General features: G+C 44.0%; 1 protein-coding gene across 4 annotated transcripts in view; it reads left to right on the top strand.

Moving 5' to 3' along the window:
* Window positions 1-27262, top strand: part of pdzd2 (PDZ domain containing 2) — a 648685-nt gene that overhangs the window by 397130 nt on the left and 224293 nt on the right. Inside the window, exon 2 of one of the 4 annotated variants that reach the window (XM_041183078.1) lies at window positions 3670-3785. The exons of the other annotated variants lie outside the window; for them this stretch is intronic. Coding sequence (XP_041039012.1) covers window positions 3670-3785 — 116 coding nt within the window. The remainder of the gene's footprint in view (window positions 1-3669; window positions 3786-27262) is intronic. 4 annotated transcript variants of the gene reach the window in all.

Genomic DNA, 27262 nt, shown 5'->3' with positions numbered 1-27262 from the left:
AGACCTGGACAATATCCAGGCTTGGACTGACAAGTGGCAAGCAACATTCATGCCATACAAGTGTCAGGCAATGACCATCTCCAACAAGAGAGAATCCAACCATCACCCCTTGATGTTCAATGGCATTACCATTGCTGAATCTCCCACTATGAACACCCTGGGGGTTACCATTGACCAGAAACTGAACTGGACTAGCCTTATAAATAGTGTGGCTACAAGAGCAGGTCAGAGGCTAGGAATCGTGTGATGAGTAACTCACCTCCTGACTCCCCAAAACTTGTCCACCATCAACAAGGCACAAGTCAGGAGTGTGATGGAATACTCCCCACTTGCCTGGATGAGTTTAGCTCTTACAACACTCAAGAAGCTGGACATTATCCAGGACAAAGCAGCCTGCTTGATTGGCAGCACATCCACAAACATTCACTCCCTCCACCACCGATGCACAGTAGCAGCAGTGTGTACCGCCTACAAGATGCACTGCAGGAATTCACCAAGGCTCCTTCGGCAGCACCTTCCAAACCCATGACCACTACCTCCTGGAAGGACAAGGGCAGCAGATAGATGGGAACACTACCACCTGGAGGTTCCTCTCCAAGAAACTCACCACCCTGACTTGGAAGTATATCGCAGTTCCTTCACTGTCACTGGGCCACAATCCTGGAACTCCCACCCTAACAACACTGTGAGTGTACCTACACCACATGGACTGCAGCGATTCAAGAAGGCAGCTCACAACCATCTTCTCAAGGGCAACTAGAGATGGGCAATAAATGCTGGTCCAGCCAGCGAAACTCACATCCCATAAATGAACTTTTAAAAAGCATTGCATTGCCCGGGGTGCAGAAGGACAAGCTTAAACAATAATCAAGCCTCCTTTGCATACTTCACACAACTGTGGTTGACTAGGGATAACTAAGAGGAAAACCAGCATTTCACGTGTTGGGAAAGTAAAAGGTTAACATTGCTGTACTGAGACCGACAATGAGCTATTTCTGAACAGTATGTGGGCAACCAGAATGCTGGGCAACCATCCAGTGCCTTAATACCACAGCATTAGTCAAGCCTTTCTTTGCTGTAAAGTTCCTGTTGATTATAACCAGTAGCAGCACATCAGCCAGAGAAATACAGACTACAGAAGTTTGTTTTCTGTCTGTGAAATGTAATACTGCTTCTAAGTCAGCTGCTAAACAGTAGATTTCACCCTCACCGCCAAAATTTCCAAGATACTCCTTTCAGTCAAAGAAGGGAAAAAGCTTGTTTAATGGCTAGACAAAGAGACAATCCCCAACAGAAAACAAAGAATTCCTCTTTACGAAACTCCCAACTTATCCCCAGTCAGAATTCTATAGGAATGACATTGTCTTAAAGGCACTTCAAATGTAACATGTCATGCTCCCGCGTGCTGACTCAGGATTTATTCCTGCTGGATTCACACAGGAGCCTGACATTGAACATGGAAATGAGACCCTGGTGTTAAAATTTCTCTAGGACCACATGCAGTGAGTCATGAAGTCCTCCCCCATGCCTTGGATCCCTGCACACAGCGCTTATGCCAAGTTAAAAAGTGGGGAGTTGAATTTTAACTGAGGGAAATTTCTTAACAATCAACAAAGTAATCTAGTGGAGCATGATTCTTCCTTACAAATGTTGTTTTTTGGTTAGGACTCATCAACATCATCATGTTGATGATTGCTTTCGTCTCTAGAACACCCTGGGGGTTAAATTTGATGGTCCCCAAGAACATGCACTGGGATCATGATGTGGAATTAATCTGTGTCCGTTGCTTCTGATGCCAAGGTTCAAATATAGTTTGCACAACAGACTGCTGTTCAATGAAGGCATCGTGAGTGCTGCCAGCATACAGAGCATTGATCTGCATGATTAGTTGCGTGTGGTTGCACACCAGCTGGATGCTGAGGGAGTGGATTCCCTTTCGGTTGCAATACATCTCAGAGTTGACATGCAGTGCCCTCAAAATGCTGGCAAGGCAATTCTGGCATCCTGCACCGTGAAGCCTGCAACCCTCATGAAGCCATGTGATCACTCTGCCTGCTACCTTCAGGCAAAAGATAATGAGATGTAATTAGCTCACTTCAAATAGAGAGCCTTATTGACTTCCCTTTAGCAACAGTGGATGGAAAATTGCAAGATGTTGCAAATGTCTTTACTTCCAGCCTGGAAGGAGCATGATGCATAAAGATTCATTACCATGATTACTTTCACAGCCACTGGCAAGTCACTGGCAACGCCATCCCTGTCCTGCACTAATGTTGAAGTTGTGACTCAAGCAGGTGGCAGATTTCAGTGAGGACATTCTTTATTGAAATACAGACATCACACACATTGGACGGAATTTTATGCTGATGGGATATTACAGTCTAGCTGAGGTCAATAGCCTTTTGAACGGCTCGCTGCATTTTACGGCTCCTCCCCCACCGAAACGGGACTGTATAAGTCTGCCCATTGTTCCTTGCTGAGGCTGATGTAGGAAAATTGTTTCCTGAACATTGTAAGTGGATATGGCCTCCTGCAGATAACTTTTCTCCTCCTCCTCCTGTAGCAGCTTGGCCTGCTCTGTGTGCTTTCTGCTCTTTCTCCCAGTCATACTTTATTTGAAGGAGAATGCGTACAGCAGCAGAATTGTTCAGGAAACAATTCTCCTACATGAGCCTCAGCAAGGAACAATGGACAGAATTTTACAGCCCTGTTTCGGCTGGGACCGATCCGTAAAATGCAGCGAGCCGTTCAAAAGGCTATTGACCTCAGCTAGACCGTAAAATCCCGTCAGCATAAAATTCCACCCAATGTGTGTGATGTCTGTATTTCAATAAAGAATGTCCTCACTGAAATCTGCCACCTGCTTGAGTCACAACTGCAGCTTTAGTGCAGGACAGGGATGGCATTGCCAATGGCTGTGAAAGTAATCTTAGCAATGAACCTTTATTCCAAGGAGAATGCATACTGTGGCACCCATATCTGGGAATAATTGGTTTGTGCAGAACCTTGAAGGCAAGACCAACTCCTTTAAATATTATTACTTTATTCTTTATTCTTCTCCGCTGATGCTGCAGAACCTGCTGAGTTTTTCCAGGTAATTCTGTTTTTGTTTTCCTTTAAATACCTGCCGTGTTACTCCCTGTGGACTTCAGTAACTCTAAAGAACACTAGCAAGTGCCAAATACTTGTACAATCTGAGCAACAGACAGTAAAAGTAAGTCAGCAACTGATCTGAAAATAATTCAGAATCCCTTTAAATAGTGCTGGTGAGGGGTCCTTCTGCTGATAAACGCATGATAAGCCCCTGAATGATTAAGAGATCATCATGTTAGCTGGAGCAATGAGCTCCAAAATGGCAGCGCTAGCATCAAAATCAGTGCTACATGCTGACTGAAGTCATAACCTACCTATTCTCCATACACCCATTAGACGTTCGTTAGCTCGCCAATATTGCATCTGGCACTACTTGTACCAGGCGTGTGCATCAGATTTTACACTGTCTATCTTGTTGTTGGAAATGGTAGCTGAGCTGCTGTGCAATTCCAGCATTTTGGCTTAAATTAAGAAGTATATTTTTTTTGGGTACAGATGTGGAGTTGGTGTATGGCGACAAGCCATAGACGATCACAGATACAGAAACACAAGCTGGCAACTCACTTTGTTTTTCAGTTCAATGAAATTGGAAAGTATCCAGCCTCTGGCTTGCGATCGGAATTTTCCAGCCCTAACACATCTATAGTGCTGTCAAAGCACTCCGAGGAAATGGTGCTGCTTGAAGAAAGCAGGTACTTAGCTCTGAGTGACTATTACCACCTGCTGCTGCTTAAAACATAACATCATAGAAAAAGCTCTTGGTGCATGATTCAGAGTTAACTGTTAGTAGCTGAAATTTTATTTAGGAGAACTCTGCCCCATAATCTCCAGTCTTCCTGTTAGCTTATAAGGGCTGAACACTCAAGGGAATGCAGCGTTTTTTGACTTATCATTAACCAGCAGACATTAAATAACAGTGGTGGTCATGGTAATTTGAAGTGTTAGTTAGCTACCCACCTATTGCTGGACAGCCATAAAACAGTTTCTCCATGATATTCTGTAGCTTAGAGACCTAGCCATCAGTTAACTAATTATCCTTGGGAAGCCTTTCCTACCACCTTTTGTCTTCAGTCAACGTGGGTGGAATATCCATCGAGAGAATTAAATCAGGAAAGGCATTTATGCACATAGATTTAGATCACTCACACAGAGACATCAGACTGGATGTCCAAACACAGGTTTTTTCGTTTGTGTGTAGCTAACCTGAGTTTCCACCTCAGAGTGCCAAAGGGGTTTTTTATGTTTTTGTTGTTTTCATGGAACATTAGCAGATCTTACAGTGAACATTTCATTCTGTTCACGTACTTCCCGTAAAATACACCAACTTGCTGGTTTTCAATTGTGCCTTATTTCACTCGAGTGCTTTCCAGTCTTGTAAAGCCAGGAAAACACATGAGAAAGCATGTTCAAGATTACAGTAAAGAGCACACATTGCACAGGTTCCAGTTCCCAGATCACTTCATCATTTAATTAGACTATGGCAGCTAAGGTGCACTCTAGATCACAGACCACAGTCCACCTATTGGAGTGAATAGTGACACTGAACTGGAGAAAATATTTAGTGCAAAACCTGAAAATTTAACAGTGACTCCTCTTTTATTTTTGATGGCTTGCAAAGACTAAGTTCAGTCATAAATGTATCTCTGCCCAAACCAGCACCTTATAACATCCTGAGTCAACCTCATCACCTTTCCCAAGGTTAGAAAAACCAGTAGTAAATGGGACATGAGAACTCTAGTGTCATGAAAACATGGTTTATGGCAAATGATGTTCTTTAACCCTACCTGCTGGAAACCCAAAGTGAATTTTTAAAAGCAGAGATTAAGGCTGGGATTTTCTGGCTTCACCAGTGGCGGGCAAAGTCACGAGTGGGACAAAAAAATTTGACTTTTGGCTGCGCTCCAAATTTTCCCATCCCACCTGCGGTGTGGCCTACCGCTGGTGGGACCACAAAATCCCGCTGAAAGCATGACTTGAACTTGCAACCAAAGATGGCTACTCAGTTTGCATTACTGTACCCTCCACATTCCTGTCGACTGAGATGGAGGCACCACATCTGCATGGCCCTGAAGCTAACTAAGCCACCAAGTCCCACAGACTGTATACCTCTTCTTTCTTTGGACTCTAATTTGATTAATCTATCCTTCCCCACTGTGTAATCTATTTGTGTGTGTGTGTGTATAAACTTTGACTGTGTGTATATGTGTGTATTTTATTGTTTTTACTTAGATTGGGTTAAGTATAATAAAGCTAGCCTATTTCTTTGTTAAAATGCATGAAAGTCTGCCTGATTGTGGGTGGAATTGTGTCAGAATTGCACCAAGGGCGGTAGCAGGTGTGAAAAACACCATTTCACCCATCAGCTGCAGTGGTGGGCTTTTGCGCCATATTCTGGCCTCATTATTTATGCTGCCACAGAAAACATGCTGTCTCGCTAGCGGGCGGCCTCTGAATTGCCCACCCCGCTATTACCTTACTGTTTCCTCACTACATTTCTAAACCGCAGATGTACACATAGTTCTCAATGCTTGCAGCCCAGGACTGCTTCAGTGAAAACATGGCCCTGAAAGCCAAGAAGAGTTCAGTGACCCATCACTGGAATGCCTTTTGGAGGCCCGCCATGATGTCCTCCACTCCACTCTGGCCACAGCAGGTCCAGCAATCTCACCACTCTGGCTTGGTAGGGGATGGCAGCGGTGATCAACGCCAATGCTGCACAGAAGAGGTTGGCCATCCAGTGCAGAAAGAGAATGAATGATCTGTGCTGCCAGGGTAAGGCAACCATCTCGTCACTCACACACTCAAGCCCATCACACACTCACTGCCAGCTCAAGGGACATCACCACTCATTCCCTCACGCAAACCCTCACATTTCCATCTGGCCTCATCTCCTCTGGAGACTGCCTCCTCAGCCCTCACCATCTTGAGGCTACTTGCACAGATCAACATGTGTCCCCACACACACCTCCTACCCCCCTGCCCCAGTATAGCCCTTGCCCTGCAGGTTCTCCCCTTGCTTGTGGCCGCTTCTCCCCCTTCCCCAAGCAAGCCCTAGCCCTGTAGCCATTGAAAAGCCACCCCCATCTTATGGCTGGTCTGGTAGTAGAGACCTGCCCGTGAGCCCCCCTAAAAGTGATGTGGTGCTGTCTATGAAGCCTGGAGCTGATGACCGTGAGCGCTACCCAAAACAAGGTAGGCAAACAAACCTTGAGGTCCCGAGTGAAGTGCAGCTCGCCAGATGCACGTTATTTATGTACAGCTGTGAAACATATTGCGTGAGTGCCAGGATGATCCAGAGTGGGGGGATGATTCCGGAGAGCAGGGCTTATAATGAGATGCTAAAGTATTGAAATGAGGTTTCTGATGTGCGCTGGTGGGAAATGCCATTGATGGTTGGAGTGAATGATCACAAACTGGTTTCACAGTGGCATAAAACCAATTATGGCCTTCTCGCCATAATGTCCACTTACCCCTGCCATGACACCCGCTGCCAACGGGAGCAGAAAATTCCACCCTGTCTCTTTTATGTTCGCAGCATGTAAATTGTTAAACACCTACTGAACTGGGAAGTATATCCTTTTCAAAAAAAAACCTGTTGCGGTCAAACGCGGAGAGGGAAAAGAGGGAAGCCATTTGACCCCTCCTCACCTGACTGTAACATTCAGGCTTTCCAGGTAAGTGCTCCATGTGGGCCATGAGGAGCAGGAGGACCTCCTAACCTTTGGGAAACCTTCAATGCGGGGAAATCTTTGATCTATCTCAGCCCCTGTTGTCAACCCCTTCCCAGCTTCAATCACAGGAAACTTTCTTCTTCAGTTCATGGGCATTCCTCCCTGCCCTGATTGAGGTCTCTCCCCAACCTCCTGATTGCAGAACTGTCCATCCCCTCAATTGCTGGGTATTGTCTCCAAGGGCTCCAGATTGCAGTCTCCTGTTTCCTGCCAGCCAGGCTCAGGCTATCCATTTGGTTATCTACTGGGTGGGAAATGGAGTTAAAAAATGGTAAAGACGACTTAAGACCTCTGCATCCCCAACTTTTTGGGTCATTTTCAGATTCCCTTACGCGACCCTGCCCCCCCCAACCCCCTGCCACCTTCTCATAAATATTGAGACCAAGCTGTGAGAATTAGGCTCAGCTGACTACGTTGTTGTATGTATACCTGAGCACTAACCTGGACTACATGTGCACAATGTAATATCTAATATCACTGGTTCTGTGATATACTAAGTAAGTTGTGCATTATGGGCTGTTTCACTTCAGCTGAGCAAGCATCTATAAGTTAAAAGAGGAGAAAAAATTCAAGTGCTCGAAATTTCAAATGAAAGCAGAACATGCTAGAAATACACATTGGTGTGAAGGCTCTTAACTAAAATGCTGAAATGTTTAAGATCAAAATGTTTAAGATCTCTGTGGTATTTCATAAAGCAGCCTTTGATTCTGTTTTGTACATATTTCCACATCTGATTATTCCTCGATTGCATTATAGAATTCCACAGAGATCTTACAGGGTAGAGCAGTGCAAATTTAATTAAAGGGCTATAAAATCTGAGGAACACCTAACTCCTCTCTCTGCTCCCCCACCCCCTCCTTCCCCCACATTGGCCAGAATTTTATGTTTAGCGTGCGGGCGCACACCCGACACACCTGAGTGTAATATGATGTACGATGACTTCGGGTGTGTGTCCCAATGTCTTCGCATGCTCGTACGATACTTCGTTTGGCGGGCACACACCGGAGTTGGCTGCACGTCCACTGACAATTCAAAGGCCTATTAAGGCCATTAATGAGCTAATTAAAATCAAATTAACGCTACCCGTCCAGCTTAATGGTTGGCAGGCAGGCGATAAGGCCATGAGGCCTTTACATTTTTTAGGAAACATCATCCACAAGCGGGATGACTTTTCCTAAAGCAAATAAACATTAACTGAAAACTTTACTTTTGAATTAAAAACATGTCTCAGCTCATGTGACAGAGTCGTATGAGGGGACATGTTTTTTTAATTTTTACTGTCTTTAATAATTTTTTAAAAAAGCGCTTCAGTCTCCCTGAGGGTAGCTCCATGCCTCAGGGAGATTGAAGCGCACTTCCGCGCGCATGCGTGAACTGTGTGCCAGGCCCGCTCTCCCTCTTCTCCTCCACCTGCACAGGTAGCGCTGAGCGCTGCCACTTGCGGTCCATGCAGGGTGGACCTTAATTGGGCCATCTGCATGAAATCACGGAGCGGAGCCCATCGTGGGTGGTGGTCAGCTTCCCGACCGTCCCCACCTGCTCCCACTGAGCTCACCCGACAAGGGAAAAATTCCGGCCATTATTTCACTCGTCTCTCTCTTACCCCCTCCCTCATTCTATCTCTCTGTATGTCAGCTTACCTATAAAGTTACATGTTCATGGCATCCACAAGTACTTTATATCTGTTTTAATGCTTCACTGAAAGCATCTGGTAGTTAACTGACTTATTTCACTTTTCTAAGAGTGTGTTCCCCTTCTGAGTTGGAAAGTGTGAACATGAATACTTTTGTGCAGGATTCTATACAGCAGGGTCTTGATCAGTTTTGCAGCCTGTGGTGCATATTAATATTGCTCCACTTTCTGACACTCATTAGTGGGTACCAATCTTTCACCACAGCTGCTCTCCACTTTGCCCTCTAACAATTCTTAAATTTTGCCTCTTCTCTTCTGTCCCAGTTTCTCTCTCACTTGTCATTTTCTCCTTATTTCAATCTCATTTTCTAATCAGTTGTTTCTCTTTCCTACCAAGTTGCTATTTGGGTGAATTTTGTTCTTCCTGTTGTGGTTGTGGTGTCACTTCTAGTGAAGTTCTAGTAGTTTTAGGCTGTGAATTGTGGGATTTTGGAATTATTAAATTGGCCAGGATCCCAGGATAAAGTATTATGGGATTGGAAACTTGACTTGTCACAAATGTAGTCAAATGAAGTGTTCAGAGTTTCACCATCTGGAGCCAAAAGCCAAAGAAAAACCTTTTAAAAATTCCAGAAACAAATACTTTGGAAAGTAAAGTGTTTTTGATGGTGATTTTGTTACAGGCTAAATTATCTTCTGTCTCCTCCGGAATTGTTCCATCTTGTCACCTCAATCATATGACATTTTAGCTGCTAATTGTTCCACGCAATAACAACCATCTGTTACCATTTACTGTTTACGTATTATTAGTGACTTTGTAAAAGCAACATGTCACTATAAATCTGCAAGAGGCTCAACAGGTTTTAAAATTCAGCTTAGGGCATACTGTAGCTCCAGGTTGCCATGGAAACTGCCATTGAATGAGAACGTGTATGAATATTGGTCTTTTGTTCCACACGTAAAAGCTGGAAAAGTGGATTGTTCTCATTGTGCTCTATGACAGCTCGTTTGAATTAGCGCTGTGACTGGCTCACTCTCTTTATCACCAGCGCAGATAAGGTTATGGTGGGTATTTTTCAGACTTCTGTTCTTTGAAGTGTACTTTCCTCCTTTCTTGGTGGCTTCTATTTAGCAAACATTCCCTTCGTGTTGGAGTACAGAGAGGGTTTTATTTAACATTATAGATCACAGAAGTATATTTAGTAGTAAAGAGCTTCTAATATTAATCAGTTCATATTTTCAATAGGAAACAAAACATCATTTTTATTCTCTATCTTGCCCATGCACTCTGCCCTCAAAAAGTATTATTTGGCTACCAGATGGGGCAGACATCTGTCTGGAAATGATAAATGTGCTCCTGCTGACATTCAGCAACTTATAATCATTCTAAGTGATTGGTTGGCCAAAAATGTCTGTTGAATACAGTGCAGCAGTCTTTGAAGCAATTAAAATAAATTAAGGATTAAAGCAACCTCGTGCAGGTAAAGGAAGTGGCAGAGAATTAAATGCAACAGCTAATTTTATTCTCCAGGACACTGGTTACTTTTGTTCTTTGTATTGCAACACTTGAAAGTAGGGACACGTACTTGAAGAGAGATTTGAATGAGACATTAAGCGGAGTTTGTTTTGCTGACTTTTGGGTTGTCACTTCTTTACTCTGGTATTAATCACAAACTTTTTTGTTGAGGCTACAAATGCAGACAAGGGAAGTTGGCAAAATGTCCCGGTATACTGCACCCCACTTAATGTAGCTCCAGGTTGCCTAGAAACTGCTGCAGATTGAGAAGTTGTGTGGGTGCAGGTCTGAGGCCATACTTCCACACAAAATGTTAAATTTAAAAACCACAGAAACTTGTTTTGGCCAATCAGCACTTTAAAGCCTGTTTCGTCATTTAATTACACAGTGACTGATCTATACCCAACTCTAATCACCTGCCTTTGTACCATAATCCCTTCATTCCCTTACTTAAAAATCCAATCATCCCAGACTTGAAAATGTCAATTAAGCCAACATCCATAGACTTTTGAAGGAGCGAGTTACAGATTTCCACTACCTGAGAGACTGTCCTTGCAAACTACTTTCCCATCTCCCACTTCCCTTCCCTCTCCAAAATCCTTGAACATGTTGCTGCCTCCCAAAACCATTCCCATCTTTTCTGGAACTCCATGTTTGAATCCTTCCAATCAGATTTCCGCTGAAGCAGCTCTTATCAAGGTTACAAGTGATCTCCCAGGTGACGATGACAAAGTTAAATTTTCCCTCTTTGTCCTTCTTGACCTGTCTTCAGCCTTTGATGCAGTTGACCATACCATCCTCCTCCAATGCCTCTCCACTGTCGTCCAGCTGAGAGGGATTACCCTCACCTGGCTCCATTCTTATGGCAATAGCTTCTCTTCCTTCTCTTGAACCAATACCTCTGATATCTCCCAAGGATCTATCCTTGGCCCCCTCCTATTTCTCTTCTACATGTTGCTGCCTAGTCAACATCATCCAAAAGTACAGCATTAGTTTTCACATGTACACTGCTGACATCCTGCTCTTCCTCAGAATCACATCTTGCGACTCCTCCACTGTTGCTAAATTATCAGACTGTCTATATCCAACATCCAGTCCTGGATGAGGAGAAATTTCCTCTAAATAAATATTGGGAATATTGAAGTTATTGTTTCGATCCACACGCCAAACTCCATTCTGTAGCTACGGACTCCATCACTCTTCCTGGCAACAGTTAGCAACTTTGTTGGCACATTTGACCGTGTGATGAGCTTCCGACCTCATATTCGTGCCATGACTAAAACCACCTAGTTCTACTTCCATAATATTGGCTGGCGTCACTCCTGTCTGAGCTCATCTGCTGCTGAAGCCTTCATTCATTCCTTCATTACCCCTAGACTTCACAATTCCAATGCACTCCTGGCTGTCCTCTCACATGGACTGCAGTGGTTCAAGAAGGCAGCTCACCACCACATTCTTAAGGGCAATTAGGGATGGGTAATAAATGCTGGCCCAGCCAGCAAAGCCCACATCCCATGAATGAAAAAAAATACATTCTACTGTCCATAAACTTGAGGTCATCCAAAACTCTGCTGCACATCTTAACTTGCACCAAGCCCTGTTCCCCTACCACCCCTATCCTTGTTGACCTGCACTGTCTCACGGTTAAGCAATGTCTTGATTTTAAAATTCTCATTCTTGTTTTCAAATCCCTCCAAGGCTTTGTCCCTCCCTATCTCTGTAATCTCCTCCAGCCCCACTACCCTCTGAGATATCTGCACTCCTCTAATTCTGGCCTCTTGTGCATCCTGATTTTAATTGCTCCACCGTTGATAACTGAGCCTTCTGTTGCCTAGTCCCCAAGCTCTGGAAAACCCAACTCCATCTCTCTCTATCTCACTTTCCTCCTTTAAGTCACTCATTAAAGCATGTCTCTTTGACCAAGCTTTTGGTCATTTGATCTAATATCTCCTAATATGACTTAGTGTGATATTTTGTTTAATAATACCTCTGGGGAGTGCCTTGGTGACATTTTACTATAAAGATGTAATAAAAATAAGTTGATATATATAAAGTGCTATAGTGAGGGGAAAGTTACAAAAGTTCTCTCGATTAATGAATAGCCTATAAACAATGCAGTTGTATTACAAAATGTTGCAGTCCAGGGCTATTGTGCCAATACAGAATGCTAATTCTTTGACTTTGTTAAGGCCACTCAGCTCTAGCCATAGCAGTATTTACTACGAAATATGACTACAGTAAATGGCTCTCAAATGATTTGGTCAGACAATTGCTCACACATTTTCTATTAAATGTACTCATGCTACTCACTGTTGTAATGTGCCTTTAAGGGATATTGGCATGACATCACTAGAAGGGAAATATGTCATGTGATCCAGTCTTAGTTTCACTTTAGCTTTGAGCGGAGCGCACGCATACACACACACACACACACACACACACGCACACAGCTCTGATGCCTTCAAGCTTTATACCTATGTATAATTGTTCTCATGTGGCTAGTCTTAATAAGTGAACCCACAAAGTGTTTACCCAATCCCTTTTGAGTGATTGGTGCCTTGTGTCTTGTACAGTAAATAAGCCCAAGGTATTATAGCATTGTAATAACACAACATGGTGATCAGTGGTTGTAAGACAGGTGGCAGGAAGATTAGGTACAGGTACAACATGGTGAACAGTCTTAGATCGTGCTACATGGAATAAGAAAATCCTCAACATTTTGGTCAAAGTGCAATGAAGTTGCAGCTCAGACAGTGTTGAAAACACAGTCTGGTGACTGCTAAGAAAAGCTTTGGAGACAGCGCTGAGCTAGGGCTCAAGTAAAGAGCTGGTAAGCAGGTGGATCCCTTGCGGTGAGGTTGCAGCACACAGCCTGTCAGTTCCGTGAGTGGGACAGCGCGTCAGAAGGACCAGTCGGGAGAGGCAAGCGACCAAGGCGTGGGCCGGAATGATAGCAAGCAAGGGAGAGTCAAACGAAAGAAAACAAAAAAAACACCATAAAAATCGGGACAGAGACGGTTGTGATTATAACGGGTGGCTTCGGGAGTTGCTGAAGGATAATTGAATAAACAGCTGATGCCACTACTCCGTGGCATGTTCCCACCACACCTCGCCTTCATGGGCGGAGCTTCGAAAAAACATGTGAAAGCAGCTACAGCAACACTCAGCCCAGGTACTATGGAATAAAGAAGGTCAAGGGGTATTGTCAGAATGTCCATGTAATTCCCCAGTTTGAATTGGGATGCAGCTGACCTACTATCCGAATCCAAAATATTTAAACAGCTTACAGAGCTATTGGTGTCCTGAAACAGACAAGCAAGCCATAAAAATTTGCCTAGCAATTGGGAATGAAGGTCTATACAGACCAAACACGTCAGGATTAACAAAAGAAGAGCTGAAGGATCCCCAAAAGATGTGAATCACATTGGAAGACCAGTTCAGAATCAGGTTTAACTTCTGCCTTCATCCACTAGTGCTCATGTCATTTCAACATCAGCCTACAGGCTACTTTCTCTGACCAAGTTTCTCTAATCTATCCACATAGCTTGACTCCCTCAACCCTGGAATTATCGATATCATCCAAGTAACCCTATTCTATATCCTCCTCAGAGTCTGTGCGGTGCCCAGAATTGTACACAACCCTCCAGCTGCAGTCTAACCAGAGATTTGTAAAGGTTTACTTTGACATCCTTGTTTTTTTATTCAGTGCTTCTACTTACAAAACATCCTATACACTTTCTTAGCAGCCTTATCGACAGACCCTAGCACTTTCAAAGATTTGTGAATACGAACCTATCTCGCCGACGCATAAAATGACACGGGATGATGCTGGGCCATTGACAGAGTCATTAAAGTAATTAATGGACCTGCCTGTCATTAAGGTTGGCGGGCAGGCCAGGAGCCCCGGCGCGAATTAGAAAAAGCATGAAACCTCATCCATGGGCGGGATGAGCTTTCATGTAGGGTTTTAAAAAATTTAATTAAAGTTTTAAAAAAAGTTATGGACATGTCCCAACTCATGTGACAGTCACATGAGGGGACATGTCAGGGAATTTTTCTTTTTCTATTTTTAATAATTTGTACATTAGAGCCGATCCCACTGAGGCAGCACTTAGCCTCAGGGAGATGAGTGCGCGCTTTCATGCACAAACATGAAAGAGTGCACTCTTGGGTTTAGGGATTCCCCCCCCCCCCCCGCCTGCACAGGGAGTGCACAGTGCTTCCGTGCGGACGTCACGCTGGGCAGGCCTTAATTGGCCTGCTTACGTAAAATGGCGGTGCGCCCCTGATCGGGGGTGCCAATCGGAGGTGCGCCTCCCCCCAACGGGGGGAGAACCCTGCCCTTGCGTTTTATATAGTGCCTTTCATGAACACAGGACATCCCAAAGCACTTTGCAGCTAATTAAGTACTTTTTGAAGTATAGTTACCGTGGTAATGTAGAAAATGCAGCAGCCAATTTGTGCCCAGCAAGCGTCCTGAAACAGCAATGTTACAATAACCAGATAATCTGTTTTTGTGCTGTACATTGAGGGATAAATATTGGCCATGACCTCAGGGATATCTCTTCCCTTGCTCTTCTTTGAAATAATGCCATGGGATCTTTTATATCCACCTGAGAGGGTAGGCAGGGCCTAGGTTTAAAGTTTCATCTGAAAGGTGGCAGGTTGGACAGTGCAACATTCCCTCAGTACTACGCTGAAGTGCTAGCTTTGTTTTTATGCTCAAGTTCTGGAGTGACAACCTTCTGAATTAGAGTTGAGAGTGCTACTAACTGAACCATAGCTGACCAGTCAGCAGCCGGGATTTTCTGTGCCCGCTGGCATCGGGCGTGTTCGGTGGCATGAACAGACAGTATGGTGCGCTCGGTTTCACGACGGCATGAAACCAGTTTGCAATAATTTGCTCAGCCTACCAATGGCGGACTGCGTTACCTGTCATCGGATGTCAGGGACCTTATTGTAATACATCTACGTATCATTATTAGGCCAGCCGCTGGATTGTTCCCGCTGACCTGTTTCACAACAGCACATAAGCAACATGTACCTGATGAGCTGCACTTCGCTTGGGACTTCAAAATTTGTTTGTCTACTTTGCTTCGGTCAACACTCACAGTCATCAGCGCCAGGCTTCGCAGGCAGCATCACATCACTCTTAAGGGGCCTCACCTACCAGATCAGCCATATGTGGGTGGCTTTTCAACAGCTGCAGGGCTAGGGCTTGCTTGGGGAAGGGGAAGAAGTGGCCTCAGGCAAGGGAAGAGGCTGCAGGACGAGAGTTGTACTGGGGAAGGAGGGTAACCCAGGGTGTGTGGGGGGTGGCATATGTTGATCTGTGCAAGTGGCCTCAAGGTGGTCAGGGCTGAGGAGGCAGTTTCCAGAGGAAATGAGGCCAGATGGAAATGTGAGGGGATAAGTTTGAGAATGGGTGATGATGTCCCCTGAGCTGGCAGTGAGTGAGATGCCAGTGAATGTGTGATGTGCTTGAGTGTGTGAGTTTAGAGCGATGAGGTGATTGCCTTACCCTGGCTGCATGGACGAGATCATTCATCTCTATCTGCATTGGCACTGATCATCACTGCCACAGCCTCCCAAGCTTGGTTGGCCACGCTGCTGCCCACTCTGTGGCCAGAGCAGTGGTAGAGGACATCGTGGCAAGTCTCCACGGTGTCCAAAAGGCATTCCAGTGATGCGTTGCTAAACCTGGGGGCTGCAGTCTTTTTGCCTTTCATGGACATCTTCCCTGCAATAGTCATAGGCTGGAAGTGTGTGCATGTCTGGACTTTAAATATGGTGCCTGGCATGATGAAGCAGCGAGGTGATGACGTGGTGGATGAATGAGAGTCCATCAAAATGGCGTGTTTCCTGGGAATGTATAACTAGTGTGGTGGGTTTGGGGTGATATGGCATGAAAAGCCACCATTGCGGCTGGTGGGTAAAACATAATTTTACCCACCCACTACCGCACTTAGTGTAAATCTGGGACGATTCCACTAGTGTCTTCAGCAAAGACAATGAATGATAGAGAGAGAAAATTAGGAAATTGCAACAATTGAAGCTAAATATTGCATGCCCAGTAAACTTCTTTAGTTGTAGTTTATGCCAGGAAACAGAACAGTTTTTGGGTTGAAGCACTGTTAAGTAATTCAATGGCTCCAACTTTCATTTAGTGATTTGTTGCAGCAAAGAAGCTGAGAGGCCTCTTAATGCACCCATGTGGATTTTGTTTTTGGTTAGATGACCCCAAATGTTTAAATTTAATGGAATTGTACAAGGTAAAACTAGCACTAAGTAGTTTAAATTTCAGATTGAAGCAACAAAAGGCAAAGGTAACAAGAGCATAAAGTTTAGATTGTTGTTTCCTTACCTTTTCTGTGCACATAGAGTGAACCTATGGAAGAACTAAAGTGGTCTTGCTAAAAAAACATTTTAAATGGAGGAGATGGTGGCATAATGGTAATGGTTACTAGCTGGACTAGTAACCCACAGGCCCAGGCTAATGCTCTGGGGGCATGGATTCAAATTCCACCAGTTAGTAAAAACCTGGAATATAAAGCTAATCTTAGTGATTTTGACCATGAAACTATCATCGATTGTCTTAAAAAACCCATCTGGTTCACTAATGTCCTTTAGGAAATGACGTCCTTACCTGGTCTGGCCTACATGTGACTCCAGACCTACAGCAATGTGGTTGACTTTTAACTCTGCAATGGCCTAGCAAGCCACTCAGCTCAAGGGGAAATTAGGAATGGGCAACAAATGCTGGTCTTGCCAGTGATGCCCACATCCCATGAAAGAATAAATATCTAAAATCCATAAAAGAAAAATACTGTGTAAAAGATATAGCAAAAAGAGTTCAAGATTTACAACTGAAGAACAGGAAATATCTATATAACCACAATCTGTTTCTTGTTAATTTAGCAGACATGATAAAAGGAATAAAGCAATAATCTTTCCATGGTCACGGAGAGAGCAGCACTCAGTAAAATGTTTCTTTCTTTTTAGTTTTCTCCACTTTTCTCCCTTTCCCATATCTCCTTTAGCTGTTGAGTCCTGGTTGGGACATGATCCCTTGGCTACTAAGTGTCTTCCAGTACTTTGCACAAATGAGCAAGTTCAAAAGAATGGTTCTGATGCTCAGTTGTATAGGACTGTTTATATGGGTCATTTTTGTAGAATAAGACAGACAGTTGTAAGTACAGACTTATCCAAGGCAGGAAGCAGTTCTTTCAAATCTAGATTATAGGTTATTCCACCAGAGTCATTTAATCAGAATTTATATCATTTTTATTGGCCATATGGGGCTCATTTTCAACCCATTAAAAATGTACTGCAAAAATCTCTAATGAAGAGGCCTAACTTCTTTTTGACTGCAATCATTTCATTTGAAGACTATCCTTTTAACTATAATGCCAAATAATATAATACTGAATAATGATGAAGGGCTATGCTTCCCTGAGGGAAGACAGGGGATATAGTGTGTTACAAATAAGAGGCTCTGGGACTGCATCTTTGATTTAGATAAACTGAACAGGGTCTTGTGGCCTGTTCTGAGGCATGCCTGACAACAGGCCTGGGTGATATGGCTTTTAAAGGTTAAAGGGAGCCTGAGTTGTTTGCTGGAAAGAATGTAGAAGGTGTTCACACTGGAAAACAGTGGTAGAGTCTCTGTGTTTACTGTAGTTTGTTCAACCCAGGAAGGTATTGAGAATGTTGGGTTACAAACAGTTATGCCTTAAACTGGTCAGTTTATTTCCAAGATAAAAGAGAGTTGGGGTCTCAAGGATATCTAATCAGCATTTCTACCTGGATACAAGGTCCAAGTGATTCATGTAGCCATGAAGATGGACTTTGAGTGGAGGAGGCATTCTAAGATGCCCCTGAAGCTCACAATCACAGGCAATCTGCCAGGATCTGGGAGAGGGGGAGCAGCTAGGGACTGTGCAGGAATGCGGGTGGGAGCTCATGCTTGGATTCATGAGGATTTGAAACGAGGCTGGAAGATTCACCTAGCTGGCACTAAAGGGAAGATCACCAGGAAAGACCCGCACCATGAAAGAGAGTTCTGGGATTAAAAGTTACCAGGCTAGGAAAGGAAGAGAATGGAAGGAAAGCCTCTGGAGCTGAGAATCACTTAGGACTGGGTCCAGGAAAATCGAATGACTCCTTAAGGGACAGTATAAAATATACCTTTGAAGTGGATTTCTCGGTTGTTTTAAAAGGGCAAAATTCTGTTCTATAGTTTAAAGTAAAAGTTGCCTACAACAATAGTGTTTTGTCAATAGCGTTACAGTGAAAGTCTTAAAATGTGAAATCTTGTGTCATCCTTTCAGCTATCAACTGGAGTTTGAACTTTCTTTTAAAGTTACCAGTCTCCACGTGGATCATAACAAGAGATTACTGTTTTGCTGCACTATTCCTTTCCCCAGTATATATTGTGTATCACAAAGACATAATCCTGAGTCAAGTAGAAACTGGAGCTGGTATCAGAAGGCAAATGTCTCTACTTAAACTTGTATTTATATGGTGCCCATAATATAATAAAATGTCACAAGGTGCTTCACAAGGGCTTTATAAAATAAACTGTGACACTGAGCCACATAAGAAGGTGTCAGGTAAGATGGCCAAAAGCTTGCTCAAAGACGTCAGTTTTAAGGAGTGGCTTAAAGGAGAAAAGCAAGGCTAAGAATTTTAGGGAGGGAATTGCAGAGTTTATAGTCCAGGTATTTGAAGGCAGGGCCATGAATGTTGGAGGGATTAAAATCAGGGATGCTCAAGAGGCCAGAATGAGAAGAGCAGAGATATCTTGCGGGTAATTTCTTCTTGAACTGAGTGATTCACTAAGCCTTTCAGAAGGCAGTCAAGAGCAGTTCAGGTGGCTTGAGAGTCACATCTAGGCCAGACCAGATAAGGACGGCAGATTTCTTTCCCTAAAGTACATCAGTGAACCAGATGAGTTTTTATGACAATCGATGATAGGTTCATAAATAAAAACAGAAAATGCTGGAAAAACTCAGCAGGGCAGGGGTGGGGAGGTTGGATTCCCCAGCACAACTTTGGGGTAGCTCCCAGATATGCTGCCCTGGAGCTCAGAAGTTACAGCCCTCTGTTTTTGTCACTGAGAGGCTGCATGTAGATGAGAAATAGGAGGGGGCCAAAGATAGATCCTTAGGAACACCAGCAGTCATGGTGTGTGAGGGGCAATGAAGGCCATGGCAAATGATTTTCTGATTATGATTAGCTAGATAAGGATAGAACCAAGTGAGAACAGTCCTACCCAGCTCACAGATGGTTGAGAGGCACTGGAGGAAAATGTTGTGGTCACAGTATCAAAGACTAGTCAAGAAGAATGAAGAGGAATAGTTTACTTTTGTCACAGTCACATTACTTTAATTGTATTCATTCATGGGATCTGGGGTCATCGCTGGCTAGGCCAGCATTTATTGCCCGTTCTTAATTGTCCTTGAGAAGGTGGTGGTGAGCTGCCTTCTTGAATTGCTGCAGACCCTACACCCACAGTGCTGTTTGGGAGGAAGTTCCAGGATTTTGACCCAGAGACAGTGAAGGAACCGCGATTTATTTCTAAGTCGGGATGATGAGTGGCTTGGAGGGGAACTTCCAGGTGGTGGTGTTCCTATGTGTCAGCTGCCCTTGTCCTTCTAGAAGGTAGTGGGCAAACATTTGGCAGGTGCTGTCTAAGGAGCCTTGGTGAGTTCCTGCAGTGCATCTTGTAGATGGTACACACTGCTGCTACTGTACGTCGGTGGTAGAGGGAGCAAATGTTTGTACATGGAGTGCCAATCAAGCAGGCTGCTTTGTCTTGGATGGTGTCAAACTTCTTGTGTGTTGTTGAAGCCAGTGCATCCAGGCAAGTGGGGAGTATTCCATCACACTCATGACCTGTGCCTTGTAGATGGTGGACAGGCTTTGAGGATTCAGGGGATGAGTTACTCGCCACAGGATACCTAGCCTCTGACCTGCTCTTGTAGCCACAGTATTTATATGGCTAGTCCAGTTCAGTTTCTGGTCAATGATAACTCCCAGGATGTTGATAGTTGGGGGGCAGTTCAGCAATGTTAATGTCATTGAAAGTCAAGGGGCGATGGTTAGATTCTCTCTCGTTGGAGATGGTCATTGCCTAACACTTGTGTGGCACAAATGTTATGTGCCGCTTGTCAGCCCAAGCCTAGATCTTGCTGCATTTGGACAAAGACTGCTTCATATCTAAGGAGTTTTGAATGGTGCTGAACATTGTGCAATTATCACAGAATCACAGTGCAGAAGAGGCTCTTCGGCCCATTGAGTCTGCAGCAACACGTGAGAAACACCTGACTTACATACCTAACCCTTTTTACCAGCACTTGGTCCATAACCTTGAATGTTATGACATGCCAAGTGCTCATCCAGGTACTTTTTAAAGGATGTGAGGCAACCCGCCTCCACCACCCTCCCAGGCAGAGCATTCCAGACTGTCACCATCCTCTGGGTAAAAAGGTTTTTCCTCACATCCCCCCTAAACATCCTGCCCCCACCTTGAACTTATGTCCCCTTGTGACTGACCCTTCAACTAAGGGGAATTAACAGGAACAGCTGCTCTCTATCCACCCTGTCCATGCCTCTCATAATCTTGTACACCTCGATCAGGTCACCCTTCAGTCTCCTCTGCTCCAATGAAAACAACCCAAGTCTATCATACCTTTCTTCATAACTTTAATGTTTCATCCCAGGCAACATCCTGGTGAATCTCCTCTGCACCTCCTCCAGTGCAATCACATCCTTCCTATACTGTGGCGACCAGATTTGCACACAGTGCTCCAGCTGTGGCCTCACCAATGTTCTATACAACTCCAACATAACTTCCATACTTTTGTAATCTATGCCTCAATTGATAAAGGCAAGTGAACCAGGTACCTTTTTCACCACCCCACTAACATGCCCCTCCGCCTTCAGAGATCTATGGACACATACGCCAAGATCCCTTTGTTCCTCAGAACTTCCTAGTGTCATGCCGTTCATTGAATACTTCCTTGTCAAATTATTCCTTCCAAAAGTGTATCACCTCACACTTTTCAGGGTTAAATTCCATCTGCCACTTATCTGCCCATTTGACCATCCCATCTATATCTCCCTGTAGCCCTAGACACTCAACCTCACTATTAACCACCCAGCCAATCTTTGTTTCATCCGCAAACTTACTAATCCTACCCCCCACATAATCATCTATGTTGTTTATATAAATGACGAATAATAGGGGACCCAGCATAGATCCCTGTGGTACGCCACTGGACACTGGCTTTCAGTCACTAAAGCATCCTTCTGTTATTACCCTCTGTCTCCTACAACTAAGTCAATTTTGAATCCACCTTATCAAATTACCCTGTATCCCATGTGCATTTATAAGTCTCCCATGTGGGACCTTGTCAAAGGCTTTGCTGAAATCCATATAAACCACATCAGCTGCACTCAGCGAACATCCCCACTTCTGACCTTATGATGGAAGAAAGGTCAGTGATGAAGCAGCTGAAGATGGTTGGGCCTAGGACACTACCCTGAGGAGCTCTTGCCTTGATGTCCTGGAACTGAGATGATTGACCTCCAACCACAACCATCTTTCTTTGTGCTAGGTATGACTCCAACCAGTGGAGAGTTTTCCCCCTGGTTCCCATTGACTCCAGTTTTGCTAGGGCTCCTTGATACCAAACTTGGTCACATGCTGCCATGATGTCAAGGGCAGTCACTCCACCTCACCTCTGGAGTTCAGCTCTTTTGTCCATGTTTGAGGCAAGGCTGTAATGAGGTCAAGAGCTGACTGGCCCCGGCAGAACCCAAACTGGGCATCAGTGAGCAGTTTATTGCTAAGCCATTGCCACTTGATAACACTGTTGATGACCCCTTCCATCATTGTACTGATGACCAAGAGGAGACTGATGGGACGGTAAGTATTTAGCAAATGTTGTCCAATCACGGAATCACTCAGTGTCCAACATCAGATGTGATTCCACGATTGGACAACATTTGCTAAATAATCCTCAGTGTGCTAAGAATTACACTGATAACCAATTTAAGATTGTCAGTCAGGCTCACCGTATGATGTTTTGCCTCTACTGGATGCTACATATATTAATACAAAGGGCCCTGTTCTTTGCCGACAAAAAGAACATGTACAAACGTCGTGCCTGTTTCACCTAAACAAAATAAGTGACAGCCATTCGCTGACTCATCCCTCAGAGCAGTGCCTTGACCAAACAGGGTCAAGCTGCCTGGTTTGAATTTCAAACAATGCCTGGCAGTTAACTATCAGTCACCATCAGTGGTGCATTCTCCATGGCAATGCCTCTATCAATCAGAGTCCACCTGCTAATCAGTCAGCACTCCTTTCTCTTACAGTATAAATTGTTGTTTTCCCTTTATATTGGTATTCTTGCAAAGTGTCCCGATGAATGCAAGATGAAAAGTTTAGACGCTTCTTTTATCAGCAATGCTCAAGTCCTGTACTAAAAAATGACTAAAAACAAAATACTTTTTTAAAAGGTGTGAAACTTATAAAGGTTGCTGTTTAGAGAGACTTGGTGTGCTCATACAAGGATATCAGAAAGTTAGCATACAGCCAGCAATTAGGAAGGCAAAGGGCATGTAGGCCTTGACTGCATATAAGGCTACTTAATAAGATAAAAGCACATGGTGTTGGGGGTCATAAATTAGCATGGATAGAGGACTGACTACCTAATAGAAGACAGTGAATTGGAATAAGGGGGGCATTTTCACTCTGGCAACCTGTAATTAGTGAAGTGACACAGGGATCAGTGCTGGGGCCACAATTATTCACAATATGTATTCATGACTTGGACGAGGGAAGTGAATGTACTATTGCCAAGTTAGCGGATGCCACAAAAATAGGTAGGATGGCAAGTGGTGAGGATGACACAAAGAGTCTACAGAGGGATATAGACAGGTTAAAAGAGTGGGCAAAAACTTGGCAGATGGAATATAATGTGGGAAAATGTGAGTTTATGCACTTTGGCAGGAAGAATAGAAGAGCTGAATATTATTTAAATGGAGAAAGTCTGCAGAAAGCTGCAGCACAGACAGATTTGGGGGCCCTCATGCATGAATCACAAAAAGCTAGCATACAAGTTCAATAGGTAATAAGGAGGGCAAATGAAATGTTGGCCTTTATTTTAAAGGGAATGGAATATAAAAATAAGGAAATCTTGCTAAAACTACACAAGAAACTAGTTAGACCACACCTAGAATACTGTGAACAGCTTTGGTGCCCTTATCTAAGGAAAGATATACTGGCATTGGAGGCAGTCCAGTGAAGCTTCATTGGGTTGATCCTGGGTATGGAGGGATTTTCTTACGAGGAGATGTTGAGTAGGTTGGGCCTGTACTTATTGGAGTTCAGAAGAATGAAAGGGGACCTTCTTGAAACAGATAAGATTCTTAGGGGGCTTGATAGGGTAGATGTTGAGAGGTTGTTTCCCCTTTTGGGAGAGTCTAGGACAAGAGGGCATAATCTCAGAGTAAGAGGTCACCCACTTTAAGACAAAGATGAGGAGGAATTTTATCTCTCAGAGTAGTGAATCAGTGGCATTCTTTACCGCAGAGGGCTGTAGAGGCTGGGTCATTAAGTATATTCAAAGCTGAGATAGATAGGCTTTTAATCAGTAGGGGAATCAAGGGTTATGGGGGAAAGGCAGGAAAGTGGAGTTGAGGATTATCAGATCAACCATGATCTCATTGAATGTCAGACAGTCTCTGTGGACTGAATGGCCTACTTCTGGGATAATAGGAGAAGGGTAGTTGCGGGGGGGGGGGGGGGGGGGGGGGGGGCGGGGGGGTGCGGTGGGGGGGGTGGGGCGGCATGGGGTGGGGGAGTGGAGTTGAAGCTGAAGATCAATCATGATTGTATTGAATGGCAGAGCAGGCTCAATGAGTTGTATGGTCTATTCCTACTCCTATCCTATCTCTTGTGTTCTTGTGTTACATTGGCTGTCATGTATAAATGTAATAATTCTGCAACATGTGTTTGGAACACCGTCTTGTAGAAATGTTTTATCTGACTGGAAAATATAACTAAGATATGTGGAATATCTGGAAAATAAGTTTATAAACTGTAGTCACTTTAATGAGCAAACTTTAATGTGCACCATCACTTACACTCCCCACGTTTAGCACTGGCAGCTTCCTATATCAGGCAAATGGTACTAAAAGGTAGTTCATTATTTTTGAAATGAGCTTCAGCACCTTCTTAATTGTACCAAAATTATCCACTGTAACTCCAGTAGGATTTTTCTTGGGACCGAGATATTGTGCAATAGAATTTCCTGGGCAGAGTTTCTAATCACGACAAACATTGAACACGGGGACCTCTTACACTGGAAATTTCTGCATCCTTGGCCTCAAAGAGACCTGGCAAAATGTGTGGAATCTGGTATGCTGTGTGAAATGATGCTTACTGAGGAGCACTGGTTTTCTGAAGAGCATAAGTATTGTGGTGCCGACAGAGGGTAGCATTGGGGTTACAAATTTGAGACCAGATTGTGACCGGGGCCACAGAAGACCCCACAGAAGTGGTGGTAGGTGGTGAGGAGACAATTTTCTTAAGGAACCCTCTTATATGAAAGTAGCAGGTGCCAGGATCTGGAATTTTCCAACAGGATACATTGGAACTGCTTGGACCTACAATCTCTGGGCTCCTGTCCACCTTTTCCCCGACCCTCCCGAATTGCCGATGTCTTCAGCAGAGAAATGGTACTGAAAGACACCAGCCTCCTCTGACTGGATGAAATTTTAACCGCCTACTGAACAGACCATCTGCTTGGAGCTCTGCTCTGTTAAACCAATTGAAAACCCGATGCAGGCCCTTTTTGGCGAATGTAAAACATGTTTTTGGCTGGGAGGAGCAGGATTCTTGGGTGATAGTCACTCAAGCTTCCTCCCCTCTCTCCTTATATACAAAATCACCTTAATTCCCACAAACCCCAGTCATCTGGCTGACTACTGAGAGCTGCCAATCTTTCTGGGCCTAAAGCCTTTGAATAGTCTCTGGACATCTCTTTTGGTTTGCAGCTGGATGGCAGGATGTTAATGAGGCCCTGTTGTTAAATGGACGGGTCCTCCCATTGTTCATCCAGTTGGCTTTCCAACCAGGAATTAAATTCACCCTAAAAACGCATCCTGAGTTGTTCTCACTAAGTGGGCTCTTTCACCAACCACACCTGTTCATGGTCCAATTTCTATATTTATTGATTATGCTTGCAATAAGTCAGATATTGTACAATATACAAATCTTTGTTTTCAAAATTACCTTACTAGAAAATGACGACAGGTTTTTTTTTGTTGTACCCAGGGAATGTTCTGTTCCTAGATGGGCCAAATCAGTTGTGTCACATCTTCTAAAATCCCCCTGCCCCCACCACCACACTCCACTCAGATCTCTGGGGTGTGCCTATTACAGCATAAATAGGCAGTAGGTCCAAGCCCAGTGAAACAATGCATTTGAGGTGGGAAGGCACATCCCTGGCCCCCCCACTTCTCTTTTCGCTGGCAGTAGACTTTGTGCTGGAATCTGTCACAATTAGAGTAGATGAATGGTCCCCAGAGGTCAGTCAGTAGATAAGATTCCATGAAGAAGCTCTGGGCCAATATCCAGAGAGGCAGATGATCATGACTCTGATTGGGGTTTAGTGTTAGGGGGATCGGGTGGTGGTGGTAGACGTCTTCCATGTGAGGCCTAGATGAACCACTGCCCCTCTTGGTTCGCAAGGAGAGCTAAATGGAGCTGACCCTCTGCACTTTCCTTAGGCAGTAGTACTACTTGTCTTAGATCTGCAGCTGGGCAACCGACAATATGTGCCCCTCCATAACCTACCGTATGTTTAAGTGACGAAGCTGACAATGTTGATGGCCCGTGCCTTTTGAATGTTAATTAAGGCCCTGTTAACCTTTTGCGGGAGCCTCATTGATGGCCTAATTTTGTTCTCTAAAAGTTTAACTGCATGGGAATTGTGTTGTGTTGGGATCAGATTGATCAATCCTGGTATTTTACTCCCCTCACCCCCTGTAGTAATTATGGTTTTATTTAGTGTGTAATGTACCTTTAAGAATGATGCTTGTTAGGAAAGATTACATGATCTGTAGTAATCAATAGGAGAGTAGTGCGGGCTACCTCAGCAGACAGTATAGAGATAGAGTTGGAGTTGAAAGAACATTAGCTGCTGAGTATATTGTAAATAAATTTTATGTTCCCATCTAAGAAGTGTCTGCAGTTCAAGTCTATTATCAATAGTAGCAACTCAATTACCCTTACAACAAACTGGCGATGAGGATAAAGCAGGATTGAACAAAAGAAATGAAGTTAGAAAGAAATCAGCACTGTACCTCGCCTAGTGATTGTAAGTGGCAAGCTCCGTTAGAATTGAAGAAGTTATTCACTCTCAAAAAGCTGCAACAAAGGAGAATTGATCATTTTGACCCAGCCACAGATGATTGGCCTCAATGCATAGAATGTCTCACGTTCTTTATTCAAGCAAATGAGATTAGGGGGGAAGAGAAGAGGCGAGCGATCCTCTTAAGCACTTGTGGGAAGCAAAACCTACAGCTTGATTCAAAGTTTGATGGCATCCAGTGCCCCAGATTCAAAAAATTTCAATGAATTGGTAGACCTTGTGAAGGGTCATTATCAACCAAAGCCCTCAGTCACGATGCAGAGGTTCAGGTTTAATTCACAAAATAGAGCCCCGGATGAGACAATTGCATGCCATGTGGCAAATTTGAAGCAGCTAACGGAACACTGTGAGTTCGGTACGTCTCTAAACGACATGCTCAGACATTGTTTAATGTGTGGTGTGACCAAGGACACTATTGAGAAAAGATTATTGTCCAATGTGAATTTTGATTTCAAGAAGGCGCTAGAGATAACATTGGCCATGGAAAGCACAGTAAGAGATTCAAAAGCCATACAGGGTGCGGAAAATGGTGCCATCCTCTACATCGGGTAGGAAACGCCAGCCGGAAAGGGCGCGAAAATGCAAGACTCTGCCGAGAAGCGAAAAACAGCCCCTGCAAGACAAAGAATAAAGAAAAATAACTTAGCAGCGAAATCAAAGAATAATTTTAATAGAGGTCGAAACAGCAGTCTTTTAGCAATCGGCAGTTTAAAAAAGTCAAATGCTACTATTGTTGCAGAAATGGACATATAATGAGGCAGTGCAAGGAAAGATTCAAGCAGGCTTGTAAACAGAAGAAGAAGCCCAATGAAATCTAGTGTAGCAGAGCCTGGAACAACAAA

Source organism: Carcharodon carcharias, chromosome 1, assembly GCF_017639515.1.
Source record: "Carcharodon carcharias isolate sCarCar2 chromosome 1, sCarCar2.pri, whole genome shotgun sequence".
Taxonomy (NCBI): domain Eukaryota; kingdom Metazoa; phylum Chordata; class Chondrichthyes; order Lamniformes; family Lamnidae; genus Carcharodon; species Carcharodon carcharias.
The sequence above is the reverse complement of the archived record's forward strand: the minus strand, read 5'-3'. Positions and strand labels throughout refer to the sequence as shown.